This window comes from Loxodonta africana, unplaced genomic scaffold, assembly GCF_030014295.1.
Source record: "Loxodonta africana isolate mLoxAfr1 unplaced genomic scaffold, mLoxAfr1.hap2 scaffold_838, whole genome shotgun sequence".
Classification (NCBI taxonomy): Eukaryota; Metazoa; Chordata; class Mammalia; order Proboscidea; family Elephantidae; genus Loxodonta; species Loxodonta africana.
In genome coordinates this window covers 1-23,721 of record NW_026975580.1, presented here as the reverse complement: position 1 = coordinate 23,721, position 23,721 = coordinate 1, and the positions used below count along the sequence as shown (strand labels likewise).

Below are 23,721 nucleotides of genomic sequence, written 5' to 3'. Positions count from 1 at the left end.
TGCTGAGAATTATTACAATGAGGGTAAACAAATACAACCACTGGAGCAAGTGGCAAAAATATGTGAGAGCCAAATGATTAGAATACTTATGAATATAGACAAGACATGGACTACAATGACCATTTAAAGTTTTATTGAACATTTACCACTGTGCCAGGCATTTTTGGTAGGTACTCCTTTTGGTCATAGTGGTTAACACCCCAGCAGGAATTATACTTCAAATCATCAGCCTAAGGTTCTCATGGTAATCTTCCCCCCACCCCCACACCAGGAATTAGGTTAAAAAGGGGCCTGTGATTCTACTCTCAGTAATGAGATGGGAAGGAACGTCACTTGATGATACTGATGCTGCTTCGAACAAATATGGCTTACCAGTGATATGTCTCAGTTATGACTAAATTAGGACATGAAAAAAGAGCTGTCTTGCCTCACAGGCAGCTTAAGTCTGGATTTCCAATCGTATTTCTCTATTCACAGAATCAGGCTAAATCTAATGTCTAGCTATGACCACAACTCTGTTTACATAATTTCCCTGCCCTATCCACGTTCTCCTGTTTTCATTCTTTCCTAGACCACTGCCCCGAAAATCATGTAATAAGAACACCTGCCTCAGGCTCTGCTTTTATGGCACCTGACAAAAAAACTGAGCTTAGAGAGTTTACCAAACAGCACAGAGCTACATAAAGAGAAAAACCAAGTTTCAACTCCAAGTTGAAATGTGTTGTTGTTGTTACGTGCCATGAAGTCAGTCATGCACAATAAATAAAATACTGCCTGGTCCTGCACCACCATCACAATTATTGCTATGTTTGAGCCCACTCTTGTAGCCACTGTGTAAATCCATCTCATTGAAGGTGTTCCTCTTTTTCACAGACCCTATTGGAAACCTTTTGGCGTAGAAGGTAAGTGCTATGGCTGCACTTCTTCCAAACAGATGTGTTCATTTTCTGGCAGTCCATGGTGTATTCAGTATTCTTCACCATCAGCACAATTCAAAGGCATCAATTCTTTTTCACTCTTCCTTATTTATTGTCCAGCTCTGCTGTGCATATGAGGTGATTGAAAATAGTCTAGCTTGGATGTGGTATACCTTAGTCCTCAAAGTGACATCTTTGCTTTTTAACACATTAAAGAAGTCTTTTATAGCAGATTTCCCCAATGCAGTATGTCATTTGATTTCTTGACTGCTGCTTCCATAGGCATTGATTGTGGATCCAAGTAAAATGAAATTATTGACAACTTCAGTATTTTCTCACTCATCATGAATAAGTTGAAATGTACCTAGCCATTATATTATCTAATCATTTTAGAAGAACTTGCTCATGAAACAGTAAGGCATCCTTGATCAGCAGTATTCCTTCCACTTTGACCCATCCTAGAGTCCCAAGCCCAAAAACAGGTGACACAATCACTAAAATGATAGTATTCTACTGATGAATGTCCTCAAGGGTCCCCTTATGTCTCTGTTCCTCAGGCTGTAGATAAAGGGATTCATCATTTGAGGGACCACACTGTACATCACTGAAGCTACTGCTATCTTCCTGGGAGAATGTGTAAATGCAGAACTGATGTACACACCAAAGATTGTTCCATAGAATAAGGACACAACTGAAAGGTGAGACCTGCAGGTGGGAAAAGCTTTATATTTTGCACCCACTGATGGCATTCTCAAAACAGAGGAGAAAATCTGAGTGTAAGAGAAAATGATTCCAGAGAGAGGAACACCACCCCATACAGTAGCCACAAAATACACTAGGATGTAATTGATGCGGGTATCAGAACAGGCGAGCTTGAGAATCTGAGCAAGTTCACAGAAGAAATGAGGGATTTCCAGGTCTATGCAGAAGGACAAATGCAGCACCAACAGACTGTGAAGGAGGGCGTTCACAATGCTAGTTAGTAAGGAGAGTAGGGAGAGCAAGCCACAGCAGTGGAGGTTCATGATGATGGTGTACCTCAGTGGGTGGCAGATGGCCACATAGCGGTCATAGGCCATTACTGCAAGGAGACAATTTTCCAAACCAGTAAATATCATTACAAAACAGACCTGGGTCAGGCAGCCTACATAAGTGATGATTTGATTCTGTGCTTGGATGTTCACCAGCATGTTCGGGAAACAGATATCAACGAAGGAGAGATTGGAAAGAAAGAAGTACATGGGGTTGTGGAGGTGGGAGTCAGAGATGACAACCAGGACAATGAGTAGGTTTCCCAGGAGGGTGGCCAGGTACATAGATACAAACAAACTGAATAAGACAGGCTGCAGTTCTGGATCCTCTGTAAGTCCCAGAAGAAGAAATTCTGAAACATCTGTTTGGTTTCTAGGTTCCATATTGTTGGTGAATCTGATGGAAAAGATGGGATGACAGATAATCAAATGTGTGGCTCCTGGATGCCCAGCAAGAGCATCACCTGGGATCTTTTTAGAAATATAAGTTTTTCAAACTCACTCTGGACTTACTGATGATAAACTCTGGGATGAAGTTCAGCCGTTTGTGTTTCAACAAGACTTCCATGTATTTTGATGTATGCTAAAGTTTGAAAACCACCCCTGCTACAGTGTTCAGCATATGGGGCCTCACAATGACATGTCCTATTGTGATTGTGTGTGTGTGTGTGTGTGTGTGTGTATGTCATGGATTAAATCATATTCCCCCAAAAATGTGTGTATCAATTTGGCTGGGCCATAATTTCCAGTATTGTGTGATTTCCCTATATATTGTAAATCCTGCCTCTATGATGGTAATGAAGGTGGGTGGGTGGCACTTGTGTCAGTGAGGCAGGACTCAACCTAAAGACTGGATTGTGTCTTAAGGTAATTTCTTGAGATATAAAAGAGAGAAGCAAGCAGAGAGACAGGAGGACCTCACACCACCAAGAAAGCAGTGCTGGGAGCAGAGTGAGTCCTTTGGACCCAGGGTACCTGGGCAAAGAAGCTCCTAGTCTGGGGGAATATTGATGAGAAGGTTGACAGAGTGAGAAAGGCTTCCCCTGGAGCAGACACCCTGAATTTGAACTTTTAGCCTACTTTACTGTGAAGAAATAAATTTCTCTTCATTAAAGCCATCCCATCCACTTGTGGTATTTCTGTTATAGCAGCATTAGATGATGAAGACAGTGTGTGTGTCATGAACAATAGCACCTGGCATCTTTTACTTCTGGTACAGTGCTCAGCATATGGGGCCCTCACAGTGACATGTCCTGTTGTGATTGTATGTGTGTGTGTGTGTGTGTGTGTGTCATGAACAATAGTACCAGGCATCTTTTACTCCTAGGACAGAAGTGGTGAACAGTGCAGTTGAGGGAAGACAAAATGAGAGAACATTCCTAGCATAATAAATGCTAACTTCAGGGAAGAATTTATATGGGAATCCAGCTCATGTAGAGAAGCAGAAGGAAGAAATACCCTAAATGAACATCAGTGATATCAATATTCATTTGGTATGGATGGGTTGATGAAATATATAGCAATGAAAAAGAATAAATTAGGTCTAGATCAACACACATAATGAAATCCTTGCAGAGGAAAAAAAAAATTGTATGACAAGAAGTCTACAGCATGAGATTTTTTTTATTATTTTTTAAAATCTACTCAAGTGTCACGGATTGAATTGTGTTCCCAAAAATTATGTGTCAACTTGGTTAGGCCATGATTCCCAGTATTGTATGATTGTCTACCATATTGTCATTTGATGTGATTTCCTTATGTGTTATACATTCTATCACTATGATGTTAATTAAGTGAATCAGTGGCAGTTATATCAATGAGATCTACAAGATTAGATAATGTTTTAAGCCAATCTCTTTTGAGATATAAAAGAGAGAAGGAAGCAGAAAGACAAGGGGACCTCATATCACCAAGAAAGCAGCACCAGGAGCAAAGCGCATCCTTTGGACCCAGGGTCCCTGAGTCTGAGATGCTCATCCATCAGGGGAAGATTAATGACAGGAACCTTCCTCCAGAGCTGCCCGAGAGAGAAAGCCTTCCTGTGGAGCTAGTGCCCTGAATATGGACTTGTATCCTACTAGACTGTGAAGGAATAAATTTCTCTTTGTTTAAGGCATTCACTTGTTATATTTGTTATAGCAGCACTAGATGACTGAGACACCTAGTGAGTTTTTTTTTTAATTGATAATTCAAGCACAATGAAAAATACAGAGAATAACAGTGAAAGGTTGGGCACCTACCAGTCCACTGGTAATTGCCACACGTCACCACCCTTGCTTTAGATATTTTTATTGCACAAAATAATGCAGAAATATTTGAGGCTCCCCACATCATGTATTTCGCACAATATTGATTCTTTTCCTTCTCCAGGGCTAAACAGTACATTAACTTGATTGACCTTATTCCTCTGCACTTTTTACTACATGTAGTATAATTCTTCCATAGAATTGCACAGTTTGTGTTTTTTAAAGCTTTATATAAACAGAATTGTACTGTATATGTCATTTTACATTTGGCTTTCTTGGTATGTTTTTTTAATGAATGTTGATACCTTTAATTGTGCTTCATTAATTTTAACTACAATAGGGTATTCCACTATATTATTACACCACAATATATTTCTTCATTCTCTAATTGACAGCTATTTTACTAATTGCTCTCCAACTGTCTATCCATCTACTGCCTTATGTGTATATCTATATCTATCTATATCTATATCTATATCTATATCTATATCTATATCCCAGTGACGTCGATTCAATTCTGACTCATAGTGATGCACTGGGTTTGGTTTGGTTTATATATGTGTGTGTGTGTGTGTGTGTACGTACATATACAGAGAGAGAGAAATATACATGTAGAATATAAAACCATGACTGGGGGATACCATAACATCCAAGATGCTGCTGATTCTGGGAGGAAAAGAGGGCAACAGAGAGGATTGCAAAGGAGATGTTTTCTGTATACATATTATTTTGTCACTTAAAAAAAAATACTTCAAGCTGCTACAGCAGAACATCAACAATGTGAATTCTGAAAGGTGTAACAGGTGTTTTTATTTGGTTGGTTGTTTCATTATACTGCCTGTAGTATTCTAATTGCAAATATTTGTTAGTTTTATAAAGAGAAACAAATAACCTAGCGAGGCAGCTTGCTAAGTCTGCCTGGGTCTTTGCTTCTTCCCCCAGAGCTCTCAGAGCCTGGCACCAGGGATAATACCAAAACTTTCCTAAAGATGGTATCTCAAGTACCAGGGATAGGAAGATAAAGTGAAGCTCAACAACTCTCCTCACCACCACCAGCACAAGAATACAAGTAAATGTCAGGGAATTTTCTAATACTCAATGTTTGAGAAGGGGTAGTTTTCTGCACAGAAAGAATTTGATCCTTGCCATTGTAGAGACACAGTAAGAGACTAGCTGAGTAAGAGCTGCCTGATTCGGGTACAAAGAAACAAGGAAACATGTTAGGAAGATGGGAGAAATGTAGGAGTCCATAGGTGACTTGGTTCTAATCATTTCATGCATGTACTGTCTTCACACCTTCCCCTGGATGAAGCTACAGAGAAACGTTTCTCCTCATTTCCAAACATTAACTAAGGGATTTAGGTTACCTGGCTGGCATCACTGAGGAATGATGCTTCACATCTGCCCTGGATGTTGGATGATGTAGCCAGAACGTCAGTACTCAGGAAAGGCAGAGGTACCAAGGGAGGCTCCAGGCTCCTGGCATGAGAACCATCTCTGAATGGAGTCTCAGGGGCATTGCTTTTTGGCTGGAGAAGGACTTTTGAGTGAAGTGGTCACAGGTAGACTACTTACAGCCTCTGTGTCTCTAGGGACTCAATATCCAAAGCTCCTCATTAACCAAACCCTTTTATTATCATTCTATTCCCAGGGTAGTGTAAATCCTGAAAGACCAAGCCAATGCAAACCAAGCGAATCTACTGCTGACAAGTCAATTCCAACTCACAGCAACCCTGTAGGACAGAGTAGAATTGCCCCACAGGGTTTCCAAGGGTGTGATCTTTAAGGGAGCAGACCGCCACATCTTTCTCCTGTATAGCAGCTGGTTGGTGTGAATACCAACTTTTCTGTTAGCAGCTGAGCACTTAACCATTGAACCCTCAGGGCTCCCTGACAACGAAAATGTTGCAGATGTTGTTAGGTGCTGTCGAGTTGGTTCTACCTCACAGCGACCCTATGCAAAACAGAACGAAACACTGCCCGGTCCTGAGCCATCCTTATAATCGTCGTTATGCTTTAGCTTGTTGTTGCAGCCACTGTGTCAATCCAACTCATTGAGGGTCTTCTTCTTTTTCACTGACCCTGTACTCTGCCAAGCATGATGTCCTCCTCCAGGGACTGATCCCTCCTGACAACATGTCCAAAGTATATAAGACGCAGTCTCCCCTTCCTTGCTCCTAAGGAGCATTCTGGTTGTACTTCTTCTAAGAAAGATTTGTTCATTCTTTTGGCAGCCCATGGTATGGTCAATATTCCTTGCCAACACCACAATTCAAAGGCATCAATTCTTCTTTGGTCTTCCTTATTCATTTTCCAGCTTTCACAGGCATACAATGCAATTGAAAATACCATGGCTTGGGTCAGGGGCACCTTAGTCTTCAAGGTGATATCTTTGCTCTTCAACACGTTAAACAAGGTTGCCCACTGCATATCGCACTTTGTTGATGAGTCTTCCTCCAATTTTGATGCCCAGTTTTTCTTCATGTAGTTCCGTTACTTGGATTATTTGCTCAGCATACAGATTGAATAAATATGGTGAAAGGATGCAACCATGATGCACAGCTTTCCTGACTTTAAAGCACACATTATGCCCTTGTTCTGTTCGAATGACTGTCTCTTGATCCATGTACAGGAAAATTAACTTTTCTGAAATGAGAACAATTAACCATTCCAGGATTTCCATTCTTCACAATCTTATCCATAATTTGTTATGATTCACACAGTCAAATGCCTTTGCATGGTGAATAAAATACAGGTAAACATCTTTCTGGTGTTTTCTGCTTTCAGCCAGGATCCATCTGACATCAGCCATGATATCCCTGCTTCCATGTCCTCTTCTGAATCTAGCTTGAATTTCTGGCAGTTCTATGTTGATATATTGCTGCAACCACTTTGGGAGGATCTTTAGCAAAATATTACTTGAGTGTGATATTAACAATATTTTTCTATAATTTTTGCATTTTTTTGGATCACCTTTCTTTGGAATAGGCATGAATATGGATCTCTTTCAGTCAGTTGGCCAGGTAGCTGTCTTCCAAATTCCTTGGCATAGACAAGCAAGCACTTCTAAAACTGTATCCATTTGACAGACCCCCACATGTCTGTCAGTTTGTAGTACTGTGGGGCTTGCCTGTTGCTGTGATAGTGGAAGCTATGCCACTGGTATTCAAATACCAGAAGGCCACCCATGGTGGACGGGTTTCAGCTGAGCTCCTATATTAAGACAGGCTAGGAAGAAGGACTGAGCAGTCTCCTTCTGAAAAGAATTACCTAATGAAAACCTTTTGAATACCAGCAGAACAATGTTTGATATAGTGCCAGAAGATGAGCCACTCAAGTTGGAAGACTCTCAAAATACAACTTAGGAAAAGCTGCCTCTTCAAAGTAGAGATGGCCTTAACAATCTGGATGGAGCCAAGCTTCTGGACCTTCATTTGCTGATGTGGCACAACTCAAAATGAGAACAACTACAAACATTCATTTATAATAAGAACATGGAATGTATTAAGTATGAAACTAGGAAAATTGGAAATCATCAAAAATGAAATGGAACATATAAACTTAGATATCCTAGGCATTAGTGAGCTGAAATGGACTGGTATAGGCCATTTTGAATTGGATATGCATATGGTTTACTACGCCGGGAATGACGACTTGAAGAGGAATGGCATTGCATTCATTGTGAAAAAAGAACATTTCCAGATCTATCCTGAAACACAATGCTGTCAGTGATAGGGTAATATCCATATACTTACAAGGAAGATCAGTTACTACTACTACTATTCAAATTTACACACCAACCACTAAGGCCAAAGATGAGGAAATTGAAGATTTTTACCAACTTCTGCAGTCTGAAATTGATCAAACATGCAATCAGAACGCATTGATAATTACTGGCCCTTGGAATGCAAAAGTTGAAAACAAAGAAGAATCAGTAGTTGGAAAACATGGCCTTGATGATAGAAACAATGCCAGAGATTGCATGATATAATTTTGCAAGACCAACTTCTTCATCGAAAATAACATTTTCAGCAGCATAAATGGTGACTATACATGTGGACCTCGCCAGATGGAATAGACAGGAATCAAACTGACTACACCTGTGGGAAGAGAAGATGTAAATGCTCTATATCATTAGTCAGAACAAGGCCAGGGGCCGACTGCAGAACAGACCACCAATTACACATATGCAAGCTCAAGTCGAAACTGAAGAAAATTAGAACAAGTCCATGAGAGCCAAAGTATGACTTGAGTATACCCCACCTGAATTTAGAGACCACCTCAAGAATAGATTTGATGCATTGAACACTAATGACCAAAGACCAGATGAGCTGTAGAATGACATCAAGGACTTCATATGCTAAGAAAGCAAAAAGTCATTAAAAAGGCAGGAAAGAAAGAAAAGACCAAAATGGATGTCAAAAGAGACTCTGAAACTTGATCTTGAATGTTGAGTATCTAAAGCAAAAGGATGAAATGGTGAAGTAGAAGAGCAGAACAGAAGACCTCAAAGGGCAGCTTGAGAAGACAAAGTAAAGTATTATAATGAATGACATGTGCAAAGACCTGGAGATAGAAAACCAAAAGGGAAGAATACACTTGGTGTTTCTCAGGCTGAAAGAACTGGAGAAAAAATTCAAGCCTCCAATCGCAATATTGCTGGTTTCTATGGGAAAAATATTAAATGATGCAGGAAGCATCAAATGAAGATAGAAAGAATACACAGTCAGTAATTGTTGAGTAATTGGTAGACTTTCAACCATTTTAGGAGGTAGCATACGATCAAGAACTGATGGTATTGAAGGAAGAAGCCCGAGCTCCACTGAAGGCACTGGTGAAAAACAAGCTACCAGGAACTGATGGAATATCTTTTTTTTTTTTTTTTAATTGAGGGATAGCAAGTGGGAAGTTGGATATATAAGTCTGGCATTCGGGGAAGTGCTCCTTTCTACCTATAAATTTAGGATTCATTTGTCTTCAGATGAATTTTAAATCTATGAGTCTGGATGCTGTTGCAAAGGATTGAATGTAGCTGGAGAAGAAGAGGTCTGAGGACTAAAAGAGGAGGCCCTCCAGTGTTTAGAGACTGGAAAGATGAGAAGACACATCAAGAGAAATAGTAGCTGGTCAGGTAGGAATAAAGTCAAAACAATATATGGTGCTGAAAGCCAAGTGACGGAAGTGTGTCAATATGTAATAAACTGAGACAATGTGGTTGAAAAGAGAAGGACAGAGAATTAACTGACCTGGACTGGGTTGGACTTGTTAAGGTAGAGAACACTGGCAGCTCCTCAAAAGCACTCTCTGTAAAGTGTTGGGGCAAAGGCCTGACTGCATAGACCTCAAGAGTAAATAGAGAGAGAAGAATTGGGGAGAGTGAGTGGAGACATCTCTTTTGAGGAGTTTTGCTATATGAAGAGGGCAGAGAAATGAATCTACTGGTAGAGCAAAATGAAGGGTTCAGGGAACTTTATTTTTTCTTTCTTTTTTGTAAGATTTGAGGAATTCAAATATCTTGCATGCTATTGAAAATGAACAAGTCAAAGGGAGAAACCTGATGATGCAAGAGGGAGATGGGAGAATTACCAGAGTTATGTCCTAACATAGGCAGGCGAGATTGAATTCTATGCACAAGTGGAAGTGTTGGTCTTAGTTAAATCCACCTGACTGTAATTCTTTCAAGCAGAAGCAGAAAGCAAGTAACCTTGGAAACAATAAAAAAAAATGAAGTACTCATTAATATAATTTGTCCCAAAACACAAACTGAGATATGCAGTTTTACAGGAACATTCTTCAAAGCACTCAAGGGAGTTAATTTAAAGATTAAAGGAAGGTTTCAGAAAATGTTAGGGGCCGGATATTCTTTATCTCTCTTTATAAGGCCAGCACAACCTTAGTGCCCAAAGCAGACCAGGTTAGCACAAGAAAGAAAAATCCCAGGGTTCAAAAGTTTTGTACAAGAACAAGGAGAAACAACATCTACCTTGATGGCAAATAAGAACAATGGGGACTATTTGCCTTACCAACTATCAAGATATATCATGGATCTATAATGACTAAAACAGGATGGTTCTAGTATACTATTGAAAGATAGAACTAACAGAATCTTCATCTATATGAACACTTATCAAAGACAGAAGCATCAGACATTTTATTTGTGACAATAGGGCATTGCAGAGAAAGGATGGTATCATTCAGGAAATAGTCTGAGATCAGTTTTTATCCATATGGAAAGCAAATGAAATTGGATTCTCCATCACATCATATTCAAAGATAATTCCAATGCCTTTTAAACACAAAAGTAAAAATGATTAAATGTTTACAAGACAATATAGGCGGACATTTTTATGAGATTGGAAGAGTTAATCACTTCGTAAATGAAGATACGACATGCACAGTCCAAAAGGGAAAACACTGATCAATCCAACCAACTTAAAAATAAGCCACTAAAACAAGTACTTGAGAATGAAAATTTCAAGTTTTTCTTTCAGGATAAGAAAGAGAACACAGCAGGACAAATAAACATCCAATGAAGTATTTCCAAATACAGCATTGCCTACACCACAAGTATCAATTGCTAATACATATTCAAACTAGTAAACTAGGATAATGGCTGAAGTAAGTGCTTAAAATATAGGAAAGAGAAGGAATTACAAAAGGAGAAAGAGAGTGCTACACTTGTAAATCAATTGTGCTGACTCACATTCATTAGGTAAATTCATTTAATTCTATGTGGCAGGCATTGTTCTAAACATTTGTAATCATTGTAGCACTTAACCCCACTTCACACTTTTCTAATCAGAGCATTCATTTTGTCCTTCCAAGGTAATGAAATTTCTCTTGACAGTAATTATTTTTAGAAGGGGCATATGCCCCAATTCAAGCTGATGATATAGGATGTTCTCTTGATGATTCCTAGGAAAGATTATCTCTTTATTGTTACTCTTGTTGTTAGGGGTCATCAAGTCAATTCAGCAGAATGAAACACTGCCCAGTCCTGTCCAATTTTCACAATCATTGCTATGTGTTGAAGCTCATTGATGCAACCACTGTCAGTCCATCTCTTTCAGTGGCTACCTATTTCTCCCTGACCCTCTATTTTACCAAGCACGATGTCCTCCAGGGTCTGATCCCTCCTAATAACATGTCCGAAGTACATGAGACACAGTCTCTCCATCCTCGCTTCTAAGGAGCATTCTGGCTGTACTTCTTCCAAGACACATTTATTTGTTCTTCTGGCAGCCCATGGTATGTTCAAGACTCTGTCAACACCGTAATTCAAAGGCATCAATTCTTCTTTCATCTTCTGCATTCATTCCACAGCTTTCATATGCATATGAGCCAATTGAAAATACCTTGGCTTCGGTGAGGTACACCTTAATCTTCAAAGTGACATCTTTGTTTTTTAACATTTTAAAGAATTTTTTGCATCAGATTTGCCCAATGCAATATGTCATTTGATTTCCAGACTGCTGCTTCCACGGGTGTTGATTGTGGATCCAAGTAAAATGAAAGTCTTGATAAGTTTAATATTTTTCTCCATTTATCATGAATTAACTGAAATGTACCTAGCCGTTATGTTACCCAGTTGTTTTAGAAGAATATGCTGATTGAACAGTCAGACATCTTGGATCACCAGTTGCCTTAGTTATCTAGTGCTGCTATAACAGAAATACCAAAAGTGGGTGCCTTCAACAAACAAAAGTTTATTTTCTCACAGTATAGTAGGCTAGAAGTCCAAATTCAGGGCATCGGCTGCAGAGTAAGGCTTTCTCTCTCCACAAGTTCTGGAGGAAGGTCCTTCTTGTCAATCTTCCCTTGGTCTAGGAGCTTCCCTGCTCAGGAACCCCCAATCCAAAGAACATCCTCTGCTCCCAGCACTGTTTTCCTGGTGGTATGAGGTACCTCTGCCTCTCTGCCAGCTTCCCTCTTTTAGATTTCAAAAGAGATTTAATCAAGGCAAATCTAATCTTGTAAATTGAGTCCTGCTTCATAAACATAACTGCCTCTAATCCCATCTCATCAGCATCATAGACATAGATTTTACAACACATAGGAAAATCACATCAGATGACAAAATGGTGAGCAATCACGCAATACTGAGAATGTTCGCCTAACCAAATTCATACACATATTTTTAGGAGATAAAATTCAATCCATGTCAGCAGTATTCCTTCCCCATTGACCCATCCTATCCCAAGCCCGAAACAGAAGACACAGTTAACTTAAATGATGGTATCCTACTGATGATTTTCCTCAAGGCTCCTGTCATGTCCCTGTTCCTCAGGCTGTGGATCAAAGGGTTCATCATTTGAGGGAACACACTGTACATCACTGAGGCTACTGCTGTCTTGCTGGAAGAGTGTGTAAATGCAGAACTGATGTACACACCAAAGCCTGTCTCAAAGAATAAGGAAACAACTGAGAGGTGAGACCCACGAGTGGAAAAAGCTTTATACTTTGCACCGACTGATGGCATTCTCATAGTAGAGGAGACAATCTGAGTGTAAGAGAAAATGATTCCAGAGAGAGGAACACCACCACAAAAAAGAAAAAAGAAGCCACAAAATACACTAGGATGTAATTGATAATGGTATCAGAACAGGCGAGCTTGAGAATCTGATCAAGTTCACAGAAGAAACGAGGGATTTCCAGGTCTGTGCAGAAGGACAGATGCAACACCATCAGACTGTGAGTTAGGACATTCGCAATGCTGATTAATAAGGAGAGTAGGGAGAGCAAGCCACAGAGGCAGGTGTTCATGATGGTGGTGTATATCAGTGGGTGGCAGATGGCCACATAGAGGTCATAGCCTACTGTTGCAAGGAGAAAATTATCCAAACCGGTAAATACCAGGACAAAGCAGACCTGGGTGAGGTATCCTATGTAAATGATGCTATGATTCTGTGCTTGGATGTTCACCAGCATGTTCGGGATCATGGTTGTACTGAAACAGATATCAGTGAAGGAGAGACTAGAGACAAAGAAGTACATGGGGGTGTGGAGGTGGGAGGCAGAGCTGACAGCCAGGACAATGAGTAGGTTTCCCAGGAGGGTGGCCAGGTACATAGATACAAACAAACTGAATAAGACAGGCTGCAGTTCTGGATCCTCTGTAAGTCCCAGAAGAAGAAATTCTGAAACATCTGTTTGGTTTCTAGGTTCCATATTGTTGGTGAATCTGATGGAAAAGATGGGATGACAGATAATCAAATGTGTGGCTCCTGGATGCCCAGCAAGAGCATCACCTGGGATCTTTTTAGAAATATAAGTTTTTCAAACTCACTCTGGACTTACTGATGATAAACTCTGGGATGAAGTTCAGCCGTTTGTGTTTCAACAAGACTTCCATGTATTTTGATGTATGCTAAAGTTTGAAAACCACCCCTGCTACAGTGTTCAGCATATGGGGCCTCACAATGACATGTCCTATTGTGATTGTGTGTGTGTGTGTGTGTGTGTGTGTATGTCATGGATTAAATCATATTCCCCCAAAAATGTGTGTATCAATTTGGCTGGGCCATAATTTCCAGTATTGTGTGATTTCCCTATATATTGTAAATCCTGCCTCTATGATGGTAATGAAGGTGGGTGGGTGGCACTTGTGTCAGTGAGGCAGGACTCAACCTAAAGACTGGATTGTGTCTTAAGGTAATTTCTTGAGATATAAAAGAGAGAAGCAAGCAGAGAGACAGGAGGACCTCACACCACCAAGAAAGCAGTGCTGGGAGCAGAGTGAGTCCTTTGGACCCAGGGTACCTGGGCAAAGAAGCTCCTAGTCTGGGGGAATATTGATGAGAAGGTTGACAGAGTGAGAAAGGCTTCCCCTGGAGCAGACACCCTGAATTTGAACTTTTAGCCTACTTTACTGTGAAGAAATAAATTTCTCTTCATTAAAGCCATCCCATCCACTTGTGGTATTTCTGTTATAGCAGCATTAGATGATGAAGACAGTGTGTGTGTCATGAACAATAGCACCTGGCATCTTTTACTTCTGGTACAGTGCTCAGCATATGGGGCCCTCACAGTGACATGTCCTGTTGTGATTGTATGTGTGTGTGTGTGTGTGTGTGTGTCATGAACAATAGTACCAGGCATCTTTTACTCCTAGGACAGAAGTGGTGAACAGTGCAGTTGAGGGAAGACAAAATGAGAGAACATTCCTAGCATAATAAATGCTAACTTCAGGGAAGAATTTATATGGGAATCCAGCTCATGTAGAGAAGCAGAAGGAAGAAATACCCTAAATGAACATCAGTGATATCAATATTCATTTGGTATGGATGGGTTGATGAAATATATAGCAATGAAAAAGAATAAATTAGGTCTAGATCAACACACATAATGAAATCCTTGCAGAGGAAAAAAAAAATTGTATGACAAGAAGTCTACAGCATGAGATTTTTTTTATTATTTTTTAAAATCTACTCAAGTGTCACGGATTGAATTGTGTTCCCAAAAATTATGTGTCAACTTGGTTAGGCCATGATTCCCAGTATTGTATGATTGTCTACCATATTGTCATTTGATGTGATTTCCTTATGTGTTATACATTCTATCACTATGATGTTAATTAAGTGAATCAGTGGCAGTTATATCAATGAGATCTACAAGATTAGATAATGTTTTAAGCCAATCTCTTTTGAGATATAAAAGAGAGAAGGAAGCAGAAAGACAAGGGGACCTCATATCACCAAGAAAGCAGCACCAGGAGCAAAGCGCATCCTTTGGACCCAGGGTCCCTGAGTCTGAGATGCTCATCCATCAGGGGAAGATTAATGACAGGAACCTTCCTCCAGAGCTGCCCGAGAGAGAAAGCCTTCCTGTGGAGCTAGTGCCCTGAATATGGACTTGTATCCTACTAGACTGTGAAGGAATAAATTTCTCTTTGTTTAAGGCATTCACTTGTTATATTTGTTATAGCAGCACTAGATGACTGAGACACCTAGTGAGTTTTTTTTTTAATTGATAATTCAAGCACAATGAAAAATACAGAGAATAACAGTGAAAGGTTGGGCACCTACCAGTCCACTGGTAATTGCCACACGTCACCACCCTTGCTTTAGATATTTTTATTGCACAAAATAATGCAGAAATATTTGAGGCTCCCCACATCATGTATTTCGCACAATATTGATTCTTTTCCTTCTCCAGGGCTAAACAGTACATTAACTTGATTGACCTTATTCCTCTGCACTTTTTACTACATGTAGTATAATTCTTCCATAGAATTGCACAGTTTGTGTTTTTTAAAGCTTTATATAAACAGAATTGTACTGTATATGTCATTTTACATTTGGCTTTCTTGGTATGTTTTTTTAATGAATGTTGATACCTTTAATTGTGCTTCATTAATTTTAACTACAATAGGGTATTCCACTATATTATTACACCACAATATATTTCTTCATTCTCTAATTGACAGCTATTTTACTAATTGCTCTCCAACTGTCTATCCATCTACTGCCTTATGTGTATATCTATATCTATCTATATCTATATCTATATCTATATCTATATCTATATCTATATCTATATCCCAGTGACGTCGATTCAATTCTGACTCATAGTGATGCACTGGGTTTGGTTTGGTTTATATATGTGTGTGTGTGTGTGTGTGTACGTACATATACAGAGAGAGAGAAATATACATGTAGAATATAAAACCATGACTGGGGGATACCATAACATCCAAGATGCTGCTGATTCTGGGAGGAAAAGAGGGCAACAGAGAGGATTGCAAAGGAGATGTTTTCTGTATACATATTATTTTGTCACTTAAAAAAAAATACTTCAAGCTGCTACAGCAGAACATCAACAATGTGAATTCTGAAAGGTGTAACAGGTGTTTTTATTTGGTTGGTTGTTTCATTATACTGCCTGTAGTATTCTAATTGCAAATATTTGTTAGTTTTATAAAGAGAAACAAATAACCTAGCGAGGCAGCTTGCTAAGTCTGCCTGGGTCTTTGCTTCTTCCCCCAGAGCTCTCAGAGCCTGGCACCAGGGATAATACCAAAACTTTCCTAAAGATGGTATCTCAAGTACCAGGGATAGGAAGATAAAGTGAAGCTCAACAACTCTCCTCACCACCACCAGCACAAGAATACAAGTAAATGTCAGGGAATTTTCTAATACTCAATGTTTGAGAAGGGGTAGTTTTCTGCACAGAAAGAATTTGATCCTTGCCATTGTAGAGACACAGTAAGAGACTAGCTGAGTAAGAGCTGCCTGATTCGGGTACAAAGAAACAAGGAAACATGTTAGGAAGATGGGAGAAATGTAGGAGTCCATAGGTGACTTGGTTCTAATCATTTCATGCATGTACTGTCTTCACACCTTCCCCTGGATGAAGCTACAGAGAAACGTTTCTCCTCATTTCCAAACATTAACTAAGGGATTTAGGTTACCTGGCTGGCATCACTGAGGAATGATGCTTCACATCTGCCCTGGATGTTGGATGATGTAGCCAGAACGTCAGTACTCAGGAAAGGCAGAGGTACCAAGGGAGGCTCCAGGCTCCTGGCATGAGAACCATCTCTGAATGGAGTCTCAGGGGCATTGCTTTTTGGCTGGAGAAGGACTTTTGAGTGAAGTGGTCACAGGTAGACTACTTACAGCCTCTGTGTCTCTAGGGACTCAATATCCAAAGCTCCTCATTAACCAAACCCTTTTATTATCATTCTATTCCCAGGGTAGTGTAAATCCTGAAAGACCAAGCCAATGCAAACCAAGCGAATCTACTGCTGACAAGTCAATTCCAACTCACAGCAACCCTGTAGGACAGAGTAGAATTGCCCCACAGGGTTTCCAAGGGTGTGATCTTTAAGGGAGCAGACCGCCACATCTTTCTCCTGTATAGCAGCTGGTTGGTGTGAATACCAACTTTTCTGTTAGCAGCTGAGCACTTAACCATTGAACCCTCAGGGCTCCCTGACAACGAAAATGTTGCAGATGTTGTTAGGTGCTGTCGAGTTGGTTCTACCTCACAGCGACCCTATGCAAAACAGAACGAAACACTGCCCGGTCCTGAGCCATCCTTATAATCGTCGTTATGCTTTAGCTTGTTGTTGCAGCCACTGTGTCAATCCAACTCATTGAGGGTCTTCTTCTTTTTCACTGACCCTGTACTCTGCCAAGCATGATGTCCTCCTCCAGGGACTGATCCCTCCTGACAACATGTCCAAAGTATATAAGACGCAGTCTCCCCTTCCTTGCTCCTAAGGAGCATTCTGGTTGTACTTCTTCTAAGAAAGATTTGTTCATTCTTTTGGCAGCCCATGGTATGGTCAATATTCCTTGCCAACACCACAATTCAAAGGCATCAATTCTTCTTTGGTCTTCCTTATTCATTTTCCAGCTTTCACAGGCATACAATGCAATTGAAAATACCATGGCTTGGGTCAGGGGCACCTTAGTCTTCAAGGTGATATCTTTGCTCTTCAACACGTTAAACAAGGTTGCCCACTGCATATCGCACTTTGTTGATGAGTCTTCCTCCAATTTTGATGCCCAGTTTTTCTTCATGTAGTTCCGTTACTTGGATTATTTGCTCAGCATACAGATTGAATAAATATGGTGAAAGGATGCAACCATGATGCACAGCTTTCCTGACTTTAAAGCACACATTATGCCCTTGTTCTGTTCGAATGACTGTCTCTTGATCCATGTACAGGAAAATTAACTTTTCTGAAATGAGAACAATTAACCATTCCAGGATTTCCATTCTTCACAATCTTATCCATAATTTGTTATGATTCACACAGTCAAATGCCTTTGCATGGTGAATAAAATACAGGTAAACATCTTTCTGGTGTTTTCTGCTTTCAGCCAGGATCCATCTGACATCAGCCATGATATCCCTGCTTCCATGTCCTCTTCTGAATCTAGCTTGAATTTCTGGCAGTTCTATGTTGATATATTGCTGCAACCACTTTGGGAGGATCTTTAGCAAAATATTACTTGAGTGTGATATTAACAATATTTTTCTATAATTTTTGCATTTTTTTGGATCACCTTTCTTTGGAATAGGCATGAATATGGATCTCTTTCAGTCAGTTGGCCAGGTAGCTGTCTTCCAAATTCCTTGGCATAGACAAGCAAGCACTTCTAAAACTGTATCCATTTGACAGACCCCCACATGTCTGTCAGTTTGTAGTACTGTGGGGCTTGCCTGTTGCTGTGATAGTGGAAGCTATGCCACTGGTATTCAAATACCAGAAGGCCACCCATGGTGGACGGGTTTCAGCTGAGCTCCTATATTAAGACAGGCTAGGAAGAAGGACTGAGCAGTCTCCTTCTGAAAAGAATTACCTAATGAAAACCTTTTGAATACCAGCAGAACAATGTTTGATATAGTGCCAGAAGATGAGCCACTCAAGTTGGAAGACTCTCAAAATACAACTTAGGAAAAGCTGCCTCTTCAAAGTAGAGATGGCCTTAACAATCTGGATGGAGCCAAGCTTCTGGACCTTCATTTGCTGATGTGGCACAACTCAAAATGAGAACAACTACAAACATTCATTTATAATAAGAACATGGAATGTATTAAGTATGAAACTAGGAAAATTGGAAATCATCAAAAATGAAATGGAACATATAAACTTAGATATCCTAGGCATTAGTGAGCTGAAATGGACTGGTATAGGCCATTTTGAATTGGATATGCATATGGTTTACTACGCCGGGAATGACGACTTGAAGAGGAATGGCATTGCATTCATTGTGAAAAAAGAACATTTCCAGATCTATCCTGAAACACAATGCTGTCAGTGATAGGGTAATATCCATATACTTACAAGGAAGATCAGTTACTACTACTACTATTCAAATTTACACACCAACCACTAAGGCCAAAGATGAGGAAATTGAAGATTTTTACCAACTTCTGCAGTCTGAAATTGATCAAACATGCAATCAGAACGCATTGATAATTACTGGCCCTTGGAATGCAAAAGTTGAAAACAAAGAAGAATCAGTAGTTGGAAAACATGGCCTTGATGATAGAAACAATGCCAGAGATTGCATGATATAATTTTGCAAGACCAACTTCTTCATCGAAAATAACATTTTCAGCAGCATAAATGGTGACTATACATGTGGACCTCGCCAGATGGAATAGACAGGAATCAAACTGACTACACCTGTGGGAAGAGAAGATGTAAATGCTCTATATCATTAGTCAGAACAAGGCCAGGGGCCGACTGCAGAACAGACCACCAATTACACATATGCAAGCTCAAGTCGAAACTGAAGAAAATTAGAACAAGTCCATGAGAGCCAAAGTATGACTTGAGTATACCCCACCTGAATTTAGAGACCACCTCAAGAATAGATTTGATGCATTGAACACTAATGACCAAAGACCAGATGAGCTGTAGAATGACATCAAGGACTTCATATGCTAAGAAAGCAAAAAGTCATTAAAAAGGCAGGAAAGAAAGAAAAGACCAAAATGGATGTCAAAAGAGACTCTGAAACTTGATCTTGAATGTTGAGTATCTAAAGCAAAAGGATGAAATGGTGAAGTAGAAGAGCAGAACAGAAGACCTCAAAGGGCAGCTTGAGAAGACAAAGTAAAGTATTATAATGAATGACATGTGCAAAGACCTGGAGATAGAAAACCAAAAGGGAAGAATACACTTGGTGTTTCTCAGGCTGAAAGAACTGGAGAAAAAATTCAAGCCTCCAATCGCAATATTGCTGGTTTCTATGGGAAAAATATTAAATGATGCAGGAAGCATCAAATGAAGATAGAAAGAATACACAGTCAGTAATTGTTGAGTAATTGGTAGACTTTCAACCATTTTAGGAGGTAGCATACGATCAAGAACTGATGGTATTGAAGGAAGAAGCCCGAGCTCCACTGAAGGCACTGGTGAAAAACAAGCTACCAGGAACTGATGGAATATCTTTTTTTTTTTTTTTTAATTGAGGGATAGCAAGTGGGAAGTTGGATATATAAGTCTGGCATTCGGGGAAGTGCTCCTTTCTACCTATAAATTTAGGATTCATTTGTCTTCAGATGAATTTTAAATCTATGAGTCTGGATGCTGTTGCAAAGGATTGAATGTAGCTGGAGAAGAAGAGGTCTGAGGACTAAAAGAGGAGGCCCTCCAGTGTTTAGAGACTGGAAAGATGAGAAGACACATCAAGAGAAATAGTAGCTGGTCAGGTAGGAATAAAGTCAAAACAATATATGGTGCTGAAAGCCAAGTGACGGAAGTGTGTCAATATGTAATAAACTGAGACAATGTGGTTGAAAAGAGAAGGACAGAGAATTAACTGACCTGGACTGGGTTGGACTTGTTAAGGTAGAGAACACTGGCAGCTCCTCAAAAGCACTCTCTGTAAAGTGTTGGGGCAAAGGCCTGACTGCATAGACCTCAAGAGTAAATAGAGAGAGAAGAATTGGGGAGAGTGAGTGGAGACATCTCTTTTGAGGAGTTTTGCTATATGAAGAGGGCAGAGAAATGAATCTACTGGTAGAGCAAAATGAAGGGTTCAGGGAACTTTATTTTTTCTTTCTTTTTTGTAAGATTTGAGGAATTCAAATATCTTGCATGCTATTGAAAATGAACAAGTCAAAGGGAGAAACCTGATGATGCAAGAGGGAGATGGGAGAATTACCAGAGTTATGTCCTAACATAGGCAGGCGAGATTGAATTCTATGCACAAGTGGAAGTGTTGGTCTTAGTTAAATCCACCTGACTGTAATTCTTTCAAGCAGAAGCAGAAAGCAAGTAACCTTGGAAACAATAAAAAAAAATGAAGTACTCATTAATATAATTTGTCCCAAAACACAAACTGAGATATGCAGTTTTACAGGAACATTCTTCAAAGCACTCAAGGGAGTTAATTTAAAGATTAAAGGAAGGTTTCAGAAAATGTTAGGGGCCGGATATTCTTTATCTCTCTTTATAAGGCCAGCACAACCTTAGTGCCCAAAGCAGACCAGGTTAGCACAAGAAAGAAAAATCCCAGGGTTCAAAAGTTTTGTACAAGAACAAGGAGAAACAACATCTACCTTGATGGCAAATAAGAACAATGGGGACTATTTGCCTTACCAACTATCAAGATATATCATGGATCTATAATGACTAAAACAGGATGGTTCTAGTATACTATTGAAAGATAGAACTAACAGAATCTTCATCTATATGAACACTTATCAAAGACAGAAGCATCAGACATTTTATTTGTGACAATAGGGCATTGCAGAGAAAGGATGGTATCATTCAGGAAATAGTCTGAGATCAGTTTTTATCCATATGGAAAGCAAATGAAATTGGATTCTCCATCACATCATATTCAAAGATAATTCCAATGCCTTTTAAACACAAAAGTAAAAATGATTAAATGTTTACAAGACAATATAGGCGGACATTTTTATGAGATTGGAAGAGTTAATCACTTCGTAAATGAAGATACGACATGCACAGTCCAAAAGGGAAAACACTGATCAATCCAACCAACTTAAAAATAAGCCACTAAAACAAGTACTTGAGAATGAAAATTTCAAGTTTTTCTTTCAGGATAAGAAAGAGAACACAGCAGGACAAATAAACATCCAATGAAGTATTTCCAAATACAGCATTGCCTACACCACAAGTATCAATTGCTAATACATATTCAAACTAGTAAACTAGGATAATGGCTGAAGTAAGTGCTTAAAATATAGGAAAGAGAAGGAATTACAAAAGGAGAAAGAGAGTGCTACACTTGTAAATCAATTGTGCTGACTCACATTCATTAGGTAAATTCATTTAATTCTATGTGGCAGGCATTGTTCTAAACATTTGTAATCATTGTAGCACTTAACCCCACTTCACACTTTTCTAATCAGAGCATTCATTTTGTCCTTCCAAGGTAATGAAATTTCTCTTGACAGTAATTATTTTTAGAAGGGGCATATGCCCCAATTCAAGCTGATGATATAGGATGTTCTCTTGATGATTCCTAGGAAAGATTATCTCTTTATTGTTACTCTTGTTGTTAGGGGTCATCAAGTCAATTCAGCAGAATGAAACACTGCCCAGTCCTGTCCAATTTTCACAATCATTGCTATGTGTTGAAGCTCATTGATGCAACCACTGTCAGTCCATCTCTTTCAGTGGCTACCTATTTCTCCCTGACCCTCTATTTTACCAAGCACGATGTCCTCCAGGGTCTGATCCCTCCTAATAACATGTCCGAAGTACATGAGACACAGTCTCTCCATCCTCGCTTCTAAGGAGCATTCTGGCTGTACTTCTTCCAAGACACATTTATTTGTTCTTCTGGCAGCCCATGGTATGTTCAAGACTCTGTCAACACCGTAATTCAAAGGCATCAATTCTTCTTTCATCTTCTGCATTCATTCCACAGCTTTCATATGCATATGAGCCAATTGAAAATACCTTGGCTTCGGTGAGGTACACCTTAATCTTCAAAGTGACATCTTTGTTTTTTAACATTTTAAAGAATTTTTTGCATCAGATTTGCCCAATGCAATATGTCATTTGATTTCCAGACTGCTGCTTCCACGGGTGTTGATTGTGGATCCAAGTAAAATGAAAGTCTTGATAAGTTTAATATTTTTCTCCATTTATCATGAATTAACTGAAATGTACCTAGCCGTTATGTTACCCAGTTGTTTTAGAAGAATATGCTGATTGAACAGTCAGACATCTTGGATCACCAGTTGCCTTAGTTATCTAGTGCTGCTATAACAGAAATACCAAAAGTGGGTGCCTTCAACAAACAAAAGTTTATTTTCTCACAGTATAGTAGGCTAGAAGTCCAAATTCAGGGCATCGGCTGCAGAGTAAGGCTTTCTCTCTCCACAAGTTCTGGAGGAAGGTCCTTCTTGTCAATCTTCCCTTGGTCTAGGAGCTTCCCTGCTCAGGAACCCCCAATCCAAAGAACATCCTCTGCTCCCAGCACTGTTTTCCTGGTGGTATGAGGTACCTCTGCCTCTCTGCCAGCTTCCCTCTTTTAGATTTCAAAAGAGATTTAATCAAGGCAAATCTAATCTTGTAAATTGAGTCCTGCTTCATAAACATAACTGCCTCTAATCCCATCTCATCAGCATCATAGACATAGATTTTACAACACATAGGAAAATCACATCAGATGACAAAATGGTGAGCAATCACGCAATACTGAGAATGTTCGCCTAACCAAATTCATACACATATTTTTAGGAGATAAAATTCAATCCATGTCAGCAGTATTCCTTCCCCATTGACCCATCCTATCCCAAGCCCGAAACAGAAGACACAGTTAACTTAAATGATGGTATCCTACTGATGATTTTCCTCAAGGCTCCTGTCATGTCCCTGTTCCTCAGGCTGTGGATCAAAGGGTTCATCATTTGAGGGAACACACTGTACATCACTGAGGCTACTGCTGTCTTGCTGGAAGAGTGTGTAAATGCAGAACTGATGTACACACCAAAGCCTGTCTCAAAGAATAAGGAAACAACTGAGAGGTGAGACCCACGAGTGGAAAAAGCTTTATACTTTGCACCGACTGATGGCATTCTCAT

At 39.6% G+C, this 23,721-nt stretch overlaps 2 protein-coding genes across 2 annotated transcripts; both read right to left on the bottom strand.

The window, feature by feature from the left end:
• Nucleotides 1-1,067: 1,067 nt before the first annotated feature.
• Nucleotides 1,068-2,572, bottom strand: LOC111749196 (olfactory receptor 7G2-like). The gene has a single exon (XM_023542525.2). It carries the CDS (start codon nt 2,330-2,332, stop codon nt 1,412-1,414), a length of 921 nt encoding a protein of 306 aa, XP_023398293.2. The 5' UTR covers nt 2,333-2,572; the 3' UTR covers nt 1,068-1,411.
• Nucleotides 2,573-12,675: 10,103 nt separating this feature from the next.
• Nucleotides 12,676-13,362, bottom strand: LOC135230169 (olfactory receptor 7G2-like). Its single transcript, XM_064279133.1, has one exon. It carries the CDS (start codon nt 13,360-13,362, stop codon nt 12,676-12,678), a length of 687 nt encoding a protein of 228 aa, XP_064135203.1.
• Between the last annotated feature and the right edge of the window lie 10,359 nt (nt 13,363-23,721).